This window comes from Diabrotica undecimpunctata, chromosome 1 (assembly GCF_040954645.1).
Source record: "Diabrotica undecimpunctata isolate CICGRU chromosome 1, icDiaUnde3, whole genome shotgun sequence".
In the NCBI taxonomy this organism is placed as follows: domain Eukaryota; kingdom Metazoa; phylum Arthropoda; class Insecta; order Coleoptera; family Chrysomelidae; genus Diabrotica; species Diabrotica undecimpunctata.
Genome location: NC_092803.1, coordinates 140,755,523 through 140,772,661, shown reverse-complemented (window position 1 = coordinate 140,772,661; position 17,139 = coordinate 140,755,523). Strand labels below are relative to the sequence as shown.

Genomic DNA, 17,139 nt, shown 5'->3' with positions numbered 1-17,139 from the left:
ATGACCACCAGAGGGCACTATAAATATGACATATTAAAAGTTCAATATTCAAAACATGATTTCCTATAAATATATTTCTCCTTTAAAAGTTCAATTTAATCCGAAGAAGGCAGATTATAATATTTACTTCCTTTTTAAGCAATTTTTTAATGTATTTAAAAACAAATATACACATAAAAATTTCTAAATAAATCAAGAGTATAGATTACTGTTATGAATGACGGTTTTGACAGTCAACAGTCATCTGTGATTAAAATCATCGGATTAAAATACATAAACGTCAGTCAAATGACAGTGTAAAAGTTTTTATTTTGAATTTAATTTTAATTTTCAAAAATTATATTATACATTCCGCTTTCCCATCATAAATGAAACATATAATACTTTACAGAAAGTTTTGGAAATATGTAAGTTTAGTTTTCGTAGGAGCAAGGTAATTTAATATTTTATGACTAGATATGTTAATCATATTTATGTGTAATGCCCCAACTGAGACATAATTATCTTAATTATGACTATTATGAAGGGTACAGAAACTTTTGATGATTCCTTTCTTGTATGTTTTTCATCTTTGTTGTTGTGTTTTCTGTTAGAATATGTATTAACTACTAATTTGCAATTATTTGCTTTTGCTCAATGAAATCTAAGTTTATTGTAACTGTATACCTACATGTTATGCATTATAATTTTTATGATTGTATCGTCTTTAGTTGATTTAGTGAGTAATCCATTGTTTCATACTGCATTGTATATTTCAGAGAATATTCCTATAATGAGTCTTAATAACTTCAAACAAGTTGTGACCTTCTTAGAGAATATTTCTTTATAAAATGATATATTTCCTTGGAATTTATGCATAAAATGCATCTGTAGAATGTAAAAACATATTCACATCTACAATGACTGTTATCATTGATCAAGTTTATTTATTTTTAGCTCAGGATGGGCATACTATCAAGTAAGACAAACCAAAGATATTCTGGAGAATACTGTTGACACCTCAGTTTTGTATTTGAAAAATATACACAAAGAAGATGATATCCAAAGCACAGAATTTATTGATTTTAAGCAGAATAAGTTGGATACATTTAAATCCACCATTAGATCTACCATAGATTCTTTGAAATTTTCATATGCCAAAAGGTGTGCTACATTATATATATATTTTTGACCATACTGTGGTAAATATTGATTTATAGTATCAGCAATTGGTCTGATTATACTATAAATCAATATATATATATATATATATATATATATATATATATATATATATATATATATATATATATATATATATATATATAAAGTGATTATTCCAACCAAAAAATAATTTATAAATCTGTAAGAAATATCAGGTATAGTGGTCTATAATAAAAATCTTTGTTTTTTCTAAGACTCAATATTTTGCCATTTATTTTATAGCTTCATCAGGAGTAAAAGAAATTAAAATATTTCACAAATAAAACTAACATTGAAATCTGTAAACTTTTGAATCTCAAGATTAAACTGTCCTAAGCAGGTTCCCCACAGCATTACGATAAAAAAACGGGTGTGGCAGTCCAGTGGGACTGCCGGTAGAAGTTATACTTCTATACATGCGTTCGCCGTTACAAATTTATATGGGAGTCAATCTGCACAATCATTACATATGTGTAATGCTATAGTTTAGAGAGAGAGGAAAGAGAAACATAATTAGGTATATAGGTATATGGTGCATCGTTTGCTGTATATAAACAACATTTGACTTGTAATAGAAGGATTTCGTCAAAATATAATATTTTGATGAAAATAATATTTTGATGAAAATGTATATTTTTATTTTCATATATGTATGAAAGGAGTTGAATGCAAAAAAATTTTTTTATACATACTCTGCAGTAAAATTCATTGTTTATTTTGTTATTAATATAAAAATACAATACAATACACTGCTACATAATTCAATATAATAATACAATACAGATTAAAATGCAATAGTCATAAGTATTTAAAAATGAAAATATACATAACTTACTTACGCATATGTTTAATATACGCATATAACTTCAAAAACTGAGCAATGAATCGCTGTTATAAAATTTTTATTCTAAACTCCATTAAAAATTTGTAAAATCGTTATTTTTATATAGATAAACAAAAGTATTATTTTTAATCCTACCCTATTATCGAATTTTTCGTTTCCAACAATAATTTTTTCAAAACAATTTTTTTTGGAGCGGGTTAGAGTATTTTTTATATACACCTGTTTGTAAAAATTTGTTCAAAATACATTTTATTGTTTTAAACACAGTAATTAATATTTTAAAATATTTTTTAACAAAAAAAAAACAACAAATTGCCTCACCGTGACATGTTAGCACATTGCCGTGACCAGAATTCGAACCTTCTTTACCACGGCCACAACGTGGGATCCGAACAACTAGTCCACTAGACGATCACAGCTAATTAGGCGATGTGTATTACGATTATATTTCGAATATTTTAAAACTCTAACCTAAGATTCCATTAAAACAAATTTAGGTCAGTTGTTTACAAAAGAAACAATGTACTTAATATTAATTTAATATACCATTTTATATAAATAAGTACGCTAATAATTAAAAATAGAGTAATCGATCAGTGGAAATAATAACAAATAATGTTTCCGATTCTAAAAATGCTAAGATATTAAATAAATAATATTCATCGGTATTTAAAAATGACAATAGGTATACATTACGCATATGTTTAATTTACCATGATAACAATATTAATAAAAAAAATATTGTTTGGTGATACAACTGTCAATTTATCTGACAGTGATAAATACAATATTTAATTGTTGTTTGTTGTGTATATAAGTACACATTTGAATTTCTTGAGATATTTACAAGTTTTAATTTATAATTTAACATGCCTAACGAGGCTTGTTACTCCCGTGCAAATTTCCAAAGTCAAACGCGCGTCTAGAAGTATAACTTCAAAAACCAACAACTCGGATTATGTTGTAAATTTTCATTTTATTTTAAAATTTAGCATTTTTGCGTATATTACATATATTTAATAAATTTAACGATGGGTTTTTAAATATTTAAAAAATAAAAAAGGGAATTCATATTGGGATTCGAACTCACATACACCAGCGCAGCATATGAACCAAACACGTGAAATATTTGCCAATTAGACATGACACAAACGTATTTCAAAATTGACAGTTCTCGGTCATACAGTGATTTATTGAGATTATTATTTTGAAATACTAAAGTCTAAAATAATTATGAACATTTAATAAATAATACAAAACATATCACATAAATAATAATATTAATAAATATATCTTCTGTCTCTCTCTTACTCATTATCTCACATATATAATGATTTCACCGATTCACTCCCGTACAAATTTCCAACGTGGAGCGCGCGTATAGCAGTATAACTTCAAAAATTAAAATTACTTCAAATTTATTATGTATGTATGTTTTTATTTATACATTTGAAGTAATTTTAATATTTATTTATCGTAATGCTGTGGGGAACGTGCTTAGGACAGTTTAATCTTGACATTCAAAAGTTTACATATTTCAATGTTAGTTTTATTTGTGAAATCTTTTAATTTCTTTTACTCTTGATGAAGCTATAAAATAAATGGCGAAATATTCAGTCTTAGAAAAAACACAAAGATTTTTTTTATAGACCACTATACCTGACATTTCTTACAGATTTATGTATATATATATATATATATATATATATATATATATATATATATATATATATATATATATATATATCAAGTTCAAATGATATCGTTTTTGAGATGTTTATGTTTGAGTGAGATATAGATTAACTTAGGAAACAATATTGATTGAGATGCATCTCATGAAAAATTGTGAATACATATGTGAAAAGAGTGTATTTGTGGTGCTTTTTTTATTCAAAATTTTAAAAGTATTAATTCTAGAAGGAAGCTTAAAAAATGTTCTGTTATTAAATTTTACATAAGAGAGTATAGTCCGACAGTTTTCAATTAAAGGTGACTAATCTACAAATTGAACTAAGAGTTAACAGCAACCATGTTAAATATCAGGAGTAAATTCTTACCGGGGTCATTTTTATTGTGTATGATTCGCCCATGTAAATAAGTGAAAAAGTAAGATAGTCCCATAAAAGTTGCCCCCGTAACAATATAAATTGGTGCGATTCACAAGCGTATAGTTAGACAAGTTCATTGAATAGTTTGAAACATCGGTAAACTTATCAACATTTCGCTGGTCTATCTATATTTAGGTTCTTAGAAAGAATGGGAATGAGAGAAATATAATATTTTAGTTTATTCGTTCCACATTATATATTATGTGCATAGGCGTACTGTGTTCTATTTCTTGGGAATATATTTATTAAATAGACTTTATTATTAACTTTAAAATAGTTTTGAGGTAAGTAAAGTAAATTTGAGGTAAGTTTATTCTTTTTTATAGTATTAACCCATTAAGGGGCGATACAATAAACAAAGAGAAATTTGACAATTAATTTATTAGATTGGATTAAAAACACATAAATTAAGACTAATTTACAACCAAAAAGATTTTTTTTCTCATTTTTAAGGAAAAACAGTACAATTTTTAATAAAGAAACATATTGTATCTTAAATGTACATTAAATTTGAAGGTGAAAATTTTCAAAACATTCGGGGTGTAGATGCACTCTACACCTTTTACATAAATAAATAGTATTATTTTTGCACATCTGACATTCTTGCACTAGTGTCTCTTTTTGTAATGTAGCCAATATTGTCGAATCTGGTTTCATCTAGCAAAGCAAATTCAGATTGACGTCCATGTACTAAGTTTAACACTGATGTAGCGGTTTCTTCACTATTATAAATTATAAATATAAATCTATGTCGGCACATGCTTTCTCTTATAATGTGCACTTCTTTATCGTCATCCTTCGATCAATACATATTAACTTGAAGCAGAGTGTAAACCATACATATGCCAATAATTTTTTTTAAATCCATTTCATTCATTTCAAAATCGTGACGGTTATTCTGCGATGCATAAATATTTGTAAAATATAGAATGCTCTCAATTACTTGTTTATCAAAAAAGAGTGAAAAACTTCAATATAACTTGCCTCCATGGTTGGCTTTTATATTGTCTAACTAAATATCAATCAGACTTATGTTGAATTACTACTGAGTGTGAAGGGGTATCTGTTGTTGATAATAATAACTTGAGACAAATTTGTATTTGCTATTTTTGCCTAGTTTTTTCTTTGGACGTTTTATCTGTGGTTCAGAGAAATATCAAAATCAGAATCGTCAATCATTTGTATTTCATACGTACCTGCAATATCCGATTTTATTGATTCTTCACAAATAATATTATCATCAATGTCTTCTATATCGGAAACTTCATCCGATTCCGGCGGCAAATAAACCACATTCAGTGAGTCAGCATTTTCACAATCTGAGTCTTCTTCTAACAAAACTATTAACTCTTTAGTAGTTAGTGCCATCTGCATTTTATATTTCGAGAATTTACTGAAATAAACAAATGTACTACTATATACACGCTTTCACATGATAATAGTTTAGCTTACTTCATTTTAATTTATATGGAATATAAAACAAATAAACACAAGAAAAGTTTCAAATTATTATATTTCAAGTTAAAAAAAAAACAAATATAATGTTTACAGCACACAGCAATTCTATAAATAGAGAATAAAGTCTAATGACGAGATCCTATGTTAAGATTTCAGATTAGATAGTCATGAAAAAATAAGTATTTTCCAAAGTTTTCTGTTTTTTGAAGTTCTGTATTAAGTACTCTAAAATAACAATAAAATTTATTTTTTTAGACAACTATAAGATACCTGTTAAAAGACACATGATAATTTAACAATTATATCGGTCTTAGATTTAATTTTTACGTAATTACTTATGTGTTTAAATAAATAATTAAATTTTTTTTTCGTACGCCTCTGCAAAATTGATAAGTGGAATAGGATTTCTTTGCTAAGTTATCGTTATAAGTGCGATGTTGCCAATTAATCACCTTCAATTAAAAATTGTTTTAGTATAGTAAGGTACTTAGAAATGCAAGTAAAATTTTCTTGTGATACAACATTTTTTCCACATGTTATATTTCAATAAATAACAAAATTTTTAGACTAAATTAGTCTTAAAGTTATTTTTTAATTTAAAATCATAAATTTTTTTATATGTAGGAGAACACTAAATCTTTCAAACAATACGGGCTTTGTAATTGATTTATTTTTTAAAATTTATGTTAATATTTTATAAATCAATTTAAAAAATTTACATTTACATGTAATTTAATAATTTATATATTTTACACTTAAAATTTCTTTGGGAGCTATTTGTTCTTTCTGTGGTTGTCTGGGTTTGACTCCACATTGAATAATTGTGTTTCTGATAAAAAACAATGTTTTGACAAGGTCGCGCTTTCCATTGCCAAGTCAGGTAGTAACGCTTGCTGGCGCTTAAACTAAACTGGCTCTCCCGCTCAATGTGGTTACTTAAATAGTCAATCTTGGGATACTTCTCTCAACCAGTCCTTGACAGCGCTTCTGGTGATTATCCCTGTACATGTGTAGGTAGGTTAGGTCCTACTCATAGGTAATTGGTAATAGCAAATCTGTTTATGCAAGAAATAGAACAGCAATCAATAGGAACAGCAAAACACAAACCCAAACTTTGGCTTATGTAATTGTATGACACTTTATCATCTGTACACATGAAGAAGAAAAACTAAAGGTATTGTTAATACACATGAATAATATCCATCATAAAATTCAGTTTAATATGGATGTTTGGGAAAGTATTTAGTATTTATTTACATATTTTACATTTAATATTTTCATTACTGTACTATAATATGATCTTATTTAATGGTATATTCTAACTACTTATTTACTTTAAAAGATATCATTTTCTTCTATTCAGTAAAATCTCATTGTCAAACTGGCTAGCACATGTAGTCTGTTTTTAAGTTCAAAGAAACTGGCTTCTCTTTTGTTATTTGGAAATTATATTGCAAGCAAAGAAAACGCTGTAAAGTATCATATTTCTGCGATCATTTAGTTAGATTATCGCCATTCAAAAGCGCATTACAATAGCGCTGATTTATGGGGGTGCACTCATCTCATGGACCACCTAAGAACGGTCAGAGGGTTTTCTGACCATCTCGAGACACTACTTTAAGTCGAGACAGCGTACTGAAAACATCCAAGTTTATCGGGCACGTCCTTTTTTTGTGCCTTGGCGTCGCGACGCGCAGATGCTATTATTCTACTGCTTGCTGCCATTAAAACACCATATTTCAAAGGTAAGTGTTTTCTTTGTACAGATAACAGCAGTGAGTTAAGCCAGCTAATTTTCGTAATATTTAAATTAATTGCTAATTTATTCACAATCAAAGTATTGCATTTTTTCTTCGTTATTATTTCTAAATCATTTAACCAGCTACCTCTAGTTTTACACAAAACAATGGAACTGCAAATAAACAAACAACTAACATTTTTAGATGTGTTAATAATAAAGAAAGGATATAAAGTATATATAGCTTAGCACATAGCTAAGCACAGCAAGCAAGCTTTGAGTTAATTTGTAAACTGTATTTAGTTTCAATTAATTGTTTATACAACATAATCTTATAATGTCCATTGTCGTAAGCTTCTTTACATATTTAATATCATTGACTGCTACATGTATTTTTGAGGTAACACACTTATAATAACCTTTCTATGGATGTTTGATTTTTCATATTGTTCTTTTTAGATGAACTGATGATGCTTTCTGCTTAGAAAGCGAAACGTCTTCAATAAATAGATGAAGTAGCCACCTTCTTTGTCTTTTTTCTCTCCACCTTTTGACCGAAAAATCCACCATTCTTCGAGTGATCCTTAATTTATATTGGATTGACGGTCGTACTCAAATAACAATCTGTCATTGCTACAGCCTACTATTGTACAGCAGCTACCTATTTTAGATGTGGCCGCCGAAGCTCAGTGGCTGTGACACTTATCAAGTCCGAAGGTCCGGATTCGATCTGCGGCACTGACACCAACAATTTTTAATTTGACTGAGTCGTATTATAAGTAGTATACAAAGTATTATAAGTAGTATACAAATAATGGCATATGCTGATAATATCGTGATCATTGGAAGAATCCGAAATAAAGCAGTTGAAGCTTTCACACGTACCTATTAAAAACGCCGAAAAATATTGAACTTTTGATTAACACCCAGAAAACTAAATATATGTCGGCTATATCAAGAATGCAACAGAATATCTTTAATATAACGATAATAATAACAAGGTGCAACACCAAACTATAGAAACGGTGGAAGAGTTCTGCTACTTAGGGTCACTGTTTGACTGCAAAAATAACACATCCAAAGAAATAGGAAAACGAATATGCGTGGCTAACCCCTGTTATTTTGGCCTAGGCCCTCAACTAAGAGCGAGAAATATATCAAGAGCAAAAAAATGTGAACTTTATAAAACAATAATACGCCCAGTGCTCACTTACGGATCGGAAACATGGGCAAGGATGACCCGAGATGAATAGTTACTACGAATCTTTGAAAGAAAAATATTGAAGACCATATATGACGGATTTAACGAACATGATCTGTGGAGAAGGCGATATAATTTCGAACTCTGTAGACTTTTTGGGGATGCAGATATAAGATGGGTGGGTCACGTTGTGCGGATGGATGAAAGTGATCCTTCTAAAATAACCATGCTAAATATAGTAGGAAGAAGAAGAACACTGGAGTAAGGGGATTGAGAAGATATATACTCGACAGGGAAGGATGGGAGAATGTTTTGAGACGGGCCAGGGCTCACGAAGAGCTGTAGCGCCAACTGATGATGATTACAATAATCCAAGGCTGCAGTACGACTGGTGTAGAACAGATAACTTCCAGAGAAAAAACCATAGTTATGTGAGCAAATTCATTAATTTGACAAACTTTATTTTGGAGAAAATGCTGTTAAAAGTTAATATTTTTATTTATTGTTCAAAACATATTGTATTTTATTTATTAATTTATTTTTGCAATCAAGCATAAGGCTGTGATTTATACCAAAGTATACAATTATATTAAGAAAAATCGTATGTAATTGTATTAAAATAGGATTGCATATAAGAAATAAAGTACATAATTTTTTTTTCGTTAATACATTAATTATTTGTCACCTTTATATGCCCTCCAAATATTAAAACAATGTTACGTATGGTCTTTTTGGAATCAACTAGAGGTCCCATACATGGAATGAAATGGCCTTTTCGTTATTTAGGGCTAATCAGTAATGTAAATAATGTCATCGGATGCGATAGTCTGTGGACTAGTACGCATTTCGATGCGCATCGCCCCGTCTCGAATTTTCCCATTGGCTCTTGACCTGGAAATCCCTATTTATCGCTCGAACAGCGCATATAAATATTGGCGATTTTCAGGTCAAGCCAGGTCAGTCACTCACGGGCTCTCCGAGAGCTTAGTGCTCTCGGGGCTCTGCTTCCTGCATTTATTTTCCATACTCTGTGGCTGAGAATTGTTTCAACTTAACTTGGTGTTTTTATTTCGGAGAAGAAATTGTCATGTAAGAAATATCTTGCCTTTTTCAAGGCAAGACACCGAAGATAAATATTTACAAGTCCATATCCAGTAAATGGACTTGGGTAGAGGAGCTCTCGACTGCGATATTCGAAGCCCTCTACAGAGCACCCGGGGATATCAGAAGGTGGTTAGACCCTTATTTGTTCCCCCGAGGTGACAATAAACGGCAGCAATTGTAGACATGAATAAAAGCTGTAAACACTTAGTGTGTATAATGTGAATTGTGAAATAAATAAGTGGCAGAATAATATATAAATCGTTCACTAACTGATTGTTTTTGAGTAAAGGGAAATTAAGACTAAACCGAATTTACATCATGCACTTTGGGTGTACACTGTATCTTCGGGAAAAGGGAAAGCTAAATTTCGAAAACGTGTGTTCGATTTCGATCAATGGTGATTCTAAACATCTTACCGAGAAGTAAATGCGCTACAACAATAGGATCAGGATCAAGATTCCAATGGTTGCAAGAAAGTTCCTTCAATAATGAATGGAATCCGCATCAGTACCTATTGGAGATGATCCAGAGATATTTTAATTTCAGTCAGCAGACCAATCATGGAAATGACTAAAGAAACTTGTAGAAATACCGATGAGAAATTCAATGATCCTGCTGCAAGTGAAACCAAAAGTTGCACAGGAAAAACTTGTTACCATTCAGAAGATATTTCTGTAGCTCATTGTATAATCCAAGACCTCAGTATGATCAAATAAATCTCGTTTTGAATTAGGTAACAGAAAATTAGGTCTGTTGAATGAGTTGAAAAATCAGCACATTAGAGTTAGTATGTTATTAGACCTAAACCCTGACATCCAAAGTAAAAGTTATTCTCCAACACCAAATTGTATTATAGGGTTCACGTATAGTTCAGTAAAAATATACACTATTTCGAGCGTCTGGTTTGGTAGGGAGTGTTATATACAAAAATGTTCTACGTCAAATTTAAAACAAGAAAGGTCAGATGCATAATTGTTATAAAATTAACGATTCCGGAGTTACGGAGGGTGTAAAAGTGGAGGTTTTCCATATTTTTTATATTTTTTGGACAAATTATAATATTACTGAGGAAACTAATTTTTTTAACAGGATTGTGTTTTGTAAATGTAATTTACTATTTCAGTGGCCGGTGGTATGTTAGCGATAAGCCCTTGAAGGAACGTCAACCTCACCACCTTCTCAAGGGGCGCTACTTTTTAAGGGAAAAGAGGCTTCCACAGGGTTAGGCTTTATAAATCTGTGGTACGGAGAAACCTACTCTGAACTTTCTATGGACAATGTCGCATGAATATTTTTCCAATAGTAAATTCAAACAAAATAATTTTAAATACCTACTCAAAATATTTCTTGCAAAATAATGATGATTATAATGTAATGAGTTGCAAGTATGTAAACTCATTTATCAGTTCAAGTAAACTTATTCATCCGTTTCAGTCCTCTTCAAATACAACATCCTCCTCTTGTACATTTTCGTCTATGATGGTTGTGTCCCTATTATCATAACGTAGGCCTGAGCAATTGCTGCATATGCTTGAGCAGTTTAGACCACTCTTTCTTTACCCACAGTTACGGATGCATTCGTCTTTGCAAGTACACATTATGGGGAAGTAATTCCTCGGGAGCTGCAGCACGTACTGTCGTAATTGATGTTAGGTGTTCATTAATCTTATTTCAACACCACGGGCGGATTCTTCTTCTCATTCAGTCACTACTGTGCCTGGTGGTAGGTTCTGAACGAATTCTGGTTGGAAGCTGCCGAAGTGGGGGTAGTGCATCTAACTTGAGTAAAGAGTGTATAGGCTGCTTTGAAATAAAAAACAATCTAGATCTTTCATGTTCCTGGTACCAAACATCGCAAGAAGAAAATGCTTTCCGGCATCAGCTACTCTACTGTGGTCAGCTTTGGTGTCGTTGAAGACTAGAAGTTTTCTACGAAGAGAGTCATTAACTTGCACTTTCCTATAATGTGCAATTTTCCCCTTCTTATGTAGCTGATAGCTGATACTGTGTCACATCTTGTAAAGGCGTATATTGCAAGGATATCCCTCATATTCCCAATGCCTCGCTGACAGTCAACAATAATGTAGACTTTTTCCTTCTGATTGTATTTCTTTGGTACCACCATTTTCAATTTCTTCTCTGATGGTGGGTGATCAGTCAACAAAACTAGTAGGTCCGTGTCATCACCCATAACACAAGATTCAACGTCTTTCTTAGCTTCATCAATAGCTTTTAAAACTATTAAGTCAGCGTTACCCGATATCATCTTTGCAAGATGTCTGACTGTAAGAAATGAAATTACACCCATTTTGTTGTTAGCGTTACCTAAAAATTCACTTTTGTTTATATTTGCATGCGTAGGTGTTCTTCATCTTTTGTATTTCCTTGCTGGTATCCATCAAATACAACAGTTGCTGTTCCGTAATGAGGAATTACGTAGTCTCTGTATTGCTCGTAAATCTCCTTAAAGGTAACTGGGAGTCACCAGACAACACGATAAAGGAGGTGACCTCCATTAATGATATATCACATTTTCCCTGAATAGAGTAGTTGATAATTTTTTGTGTCTGGAACCAAAACAATTGCTTCTTTTTCTCATCAAGCCAGGTTCGTCGAAAAGAGGATACGCACGTAGTTAATAATGAAATATTTCTTTAAGCTTCTCATCACTTATTACTCTGCACACCATCCAATGTAAGAGAGTGTTTACGCATACGTTGGTGGTGTTAATTGTCATCGACCTGATTATAGTGGCTAGGAACTGAACAGCTAACTTTCTTTTGAATTGCATCTCATTAAATGTTTTGTTTTCAATGTCTTTCAAAGCCAGGGTTCCGAATTTCAAACGCTTTATCACAGTTCACGTTTTCATCTTCTATAACTCCTGTTGATAAGGAAGAGAGTTCAGGTGTTTTAATACTTTGTACTTATTTAATTTTTTACGGTTTGTAAATTTTAACATTCATATTTCGAGTTTACTTTTTCAATTGTCAATACTAGATAATTTGATTATTAATTTCTCGTAATCTTACGTATCATGGTCTACATGTACATCCTCCGTACCTTTGGAACCGTTCCTTTTAGAAGGATTATGCAGAGGATCTTTTTTGTTTCAAATTCAATGTATGTTCAACATTTTTGTATAGAACATTGTTCACGCTAAACCGCATAGTTTTAATATAGAACAGTTGGAGGAAAACTTTTAATTTGGATGTCCGGGTTAGGCCATTTTTTGGATGAAGTGTACCATACTAAGTAGGTAAAATATTGCATTTAAAAGGTGGCGATTGATAGTTGATTTACATGGTGATCAAGATATTCTCTACTGAAAGAATAAGTTACGAGAACATATAACGCACGTTATTAAAAATTTTTCATGAAATGCATCTCGATATTATTTTTCCTCAGTCATTCCGGATACTTTTCAGTAAAAATGTATTTATTATCACAAAGTGCAAACCCTCTACTATCTTTATAGACACCAACTGGAGTAGTAAGGAGAGAATAATTTAATAACTTTATTTTTATATAGATTGGTGCAATTAGCTAACATTGGAGAAAAAGAATACAGAATAAAAGCTGTAAAACAACTAGTAAAAATAAAAAAATTAGACGACTGGCATTTTTCTCAATTAGCTAATATGATAGATGCAAAAACGGCTATTGGATTGGCTAGAATAGGAGATGCCGACAAAAGATTATTTATGGAACCACCATTGAGATACCACAATTATGATAGAAACATGTTAATAAATGCTATGAGAGATTTTTTGATTGGCCTTTATGAAAAGTCACAGCATCCTTGCCTTGGATATTTTTTATCAGAAGTATTTGTTTATGAGCATGTAAGTATACATAGTCAATAAATATTTTTTAAACGGTGATGTTTGACCATAGGATTAAAAAATTAGTAGCATGATGCAGTCGTATTTATTGGTTAGAATAGAATTTAAGGAAATAGGGCAGCAGAAACATACTTTAAATAGTTGATCGATCTATATGTGGCTTAACATAGAAAAAAAAAATCGGTTGCCTGTAAAGTCGGTTTTACGGGCGAAGATTTTACGTGACAACGTCTTTTTCTCGGTAGAATATTTATTGATATGACTGAATCGACTGAATTACGATTGATTGCAGAGTGATTTAAACTAATAATTTACTTAACACTATCAACATTTGTCAATAGTATGACATAACCTATAAACTCAGTTTCTCAACTTTTGTGTCAATCTAACAATTAATCAATCAATCATAGTTTACGATAATGAAATATTAGTGTACAATTATTTACCTTTATTGTTGTAGTTGTTGTAAATGACGAATCTAAGCACTCCACATTTTCACCACAGACACAGCTGACGATACTTTAACCACACGTGTGAACTTGTATTATGACGCTTTCTCGGTTTTCCAACGCCAAGAACGCTCGAGAAAGACAGAGACACAAGCACGCACTGATTCAACGCGCCTAATTCTCTAGTGCTGCGCGCGCAGCGGACCGATCATGTTTGAGTGGGAGAGAGTGTCATCGAATGCCATAGTCTGTGGACTAGTACGCATTTCGATGCGCATCGCCCCGCCTCGAATTTTCCCATTGACCTGGAAATCCCTATTTATCGCTCGAACAGCGCATATAAATATTGGCGATTTTCGGGTCAGCCAAGTCAGTCCCTCACGGGCTTTCCGAGAGCTTAGTGCTCTCGGGGCCCTGCTTCCTGCATTTATTTTCCATACTCTGTGGCTGAGAATTGTTTCAACTTAACTCGGTGTTTTATTTCGACGAAGAAATTGTCATGTAAGAAATATCTTGCCTTTTTCAAGGCAAGACACCGAAATATTTACAAGTCCATAACCCGAAAATGGACTTAAAGTAGAGGAGCTCTCGACGTTAACTCCGAAGCCCTATACAGAGCACCCGGGGACAACAGAAGGTGGTTAGACCCTTAATTGTTCCCCCGAGGTGACATGGCGCCCGACAACGTGGTTAAAATCCGAACCCACGACTCAGCTCGAATTCACAGAAGGCAACACAACATTGACTTCAACCAGGGGCGGCTGGTCCTATGAGGCAGGTGAGGCAGTGCCTCACCAGTATCAATCGACTATTTACGTTCTTTAACTACAATTTAACTTTTTGGAATTTTCTAAATAACTTTATTTTCATTATGATAAAAAATTAAAATATGTACACCCCTGATGTCTTATCTTTGTATATTTCTTCATAATCTACGGGCCGGACAAGGGACAAGCTTAAACCACAAAATATTAAATAAACAACGGCTGCATTTTCCGCGCCAGCTTCTAATATAGGTATCATCTGTGCATCTCATTCTCTCTTTAAAAATTATAGCCGCCGAGGCAAGCCTCACGGCATTGCTCTGTCTGACATATTAGACATCACATTATCTAGCGAAATTCAACATGATTTATTTATTTTCTGCCCACGATTTCACCGAACAAGAGAGGCATGCCGCTCTGGTTTTTTTAATGAGCAGCGTTGCCGTTTGGGTACAAAGGTACCCAATTCGCTACATTTTTTCCCTCGGGGTATAAAAGTACATTTTAAATAAAACATAGATTTTTATTTGAAAATTGTAACAACATTGTTATGTTGTAGTAGAGTATTTTCCTTTAGTAGATGGTACTATACATATTGTTCTATTGTTTTCCGATTTAACAAAAAATATTTTTTTTTCTATGCATTTACCAGATTGGCAACATTGGTACATTTTGGAATATTTCTGCAAAATTGTTGTAGTAAGAGTAAGTAGTAGTTAAATTACTTCCTGTTGACCTCTTTGTGCGGCAGGATCACGTTTGACGTATCTCGTGTTGTTTTTCATTAAAAAAACAGTAAGATTACATGTTATATAATAAGTGCAATTCTAATTAAGTTTTTTTAATAATTTTGGTGGGTTTGTTTTTGTCTGCAGGATTTTCGATTTTAGTGAAAAATGGATTTAGCACCGAGCACTTCGTCACAACTTTCCCAGGTAAATGTAAATATTCGTAATACTTGTGATCTCGTAAATTTTTTAGTCAATCAGCAGAATTTTTCAAGTCATTCATATGAAGATAAATTATATATAGTTAAAGTCGTAAAACGACCTATTCCAGATTTAAGTAAACATCTTGTTTCTATCGGTGGCGTCGGAAAACCAAATCGGGGATTTCAAAATGCATGGTACGAAAAGTTTGACTGGCTTACGGGTAGTATAACATTAAATAAATTGTTTTGTTGGCCATGCATTTTATTTGCCACAGCTAATACTAGCGACAAAGTTTGGTTCAAAAGTGGTTATACTGATTTGAAAAATTTGTCTCGGAGTCTATTGTTACACAATAAAAGTTCTCAACATATTACATCGAATTGCAAGCTTACTCTTATGAGAAAACAAAAGCAAAATATCGCCACAGCACTAGACAATTCGCGTAAAATAGATATTGAAAATTTCAATGCTAGGGTTAAAGAAAATCGGCAAATTTTAAAAAGCCTTATAGATATTACGTTACACCTCTGTATGCAAGAGTTACCGTTTAGGGGGCATGATGAATCTAATGAATCTTTAAATCGCGGGAATTTCAAAGAGCTAGTTGTTCTTGTTAGTAAATTTGACACTAATTTAAAAACATTTTTAGAACATGATAATGACTCTAGATCAGTTTTTTCTGGGACATCTAAAACCATACAAAATGAATTAATCGATTCAATTGCTTTTGTTATAAATAAAAAAATTGAGGAAGAAATTTCAAAATCATTATTCTTTTCCTGGCAGGTGGATGAGACTACTGATATAAGCTGCCATTCACAACTATCCGTTATTTTTCGATACGTAATAAACGATAAACCAGTCGAACGATTCATGGGATTTTACGATGTAAGTTCCGGGCGTTCTGCTCAAGATTTATTTGAATTTTTATCTACCAAATTTCGAAAGTTCAACTTGCATAGTAAATTAGTGGCTCAGACATACGATGGAGCTTCTGTAATGTCGGGAGAAGTGAATGGTCTACAGGCAAAAATTAAATCTATAGCGCCTCAAGCCATGTTCATTCATTGCTATGCACATGTATTTAATTTAGTTTTAAGTAACGCATGCAGTTCAATTCAACAAGTTAAAGTTTTTTTCTCAACCTTATCCGGTTTTTCTTCATATTTTTCTAAATCTACAAAGCGTACCCAAGTGTTAGAACACATTGGAGGAAATCGTATACCTTCTAATGTAGCAACTCGCTGGAATTTTACTTCACGCGCAGTTCTCACAGTTAATAATAATAAGGATAAATTACTTGAGACCTTTGATTTTATTATTAATAGTCGCGATTTTGATGACAAAACAATAAGAGAAGCAGTAGGTTTAAAAGCTTTTTTAGAAGATCCTCAGAACATATTTTTTTTAGAAATATTTTCGTTGATTTTTCATCAAACTGATACTGTTTTTTCCATTCTACAAAATAGAAATACAGACATTGTTAAGGCCAGAAATTTACTTCAAAATACCCT

At 31.8% G+C, this 17,139-nt stretch overlaps 1 protein-coding gene across 5 annotated transcripts in view; it reads left to right on the top strand.

Annotated features, from left to right (window-relative positions):
- Positions 1-244: 244 nt before the first annotated feature.
- Positions 245-17,139, top strand: part of LOC140432305 (protein SERAC1) — an 85,575-nt gene continuing 68,680 nt past the window's right edge. For 2 of the 5 annotated variants that reach the window (XM_072520131.1, XM_072520130.1), the window contains exons 1-3: positions 245-433; positions 937-1,143; positions 13,168-13,480. In XM_072520131.1, the coding sequence (XP_072376232.1) occupies positions 369-433; positions 937-1,143; positions 13,168-13,480 (585 nt within the window). In that variant the 5' untranslated portion in view covers positions 245-368. The remainder of the gene's footprint in view (positions 434-936; positions 1,144-13,167; positions 13,481-17,139) is intronic. The other 3 variants (XM_072520129.1, XM_072520127.1, XM_072520132.1) reach the window with 2 other exon arrangements.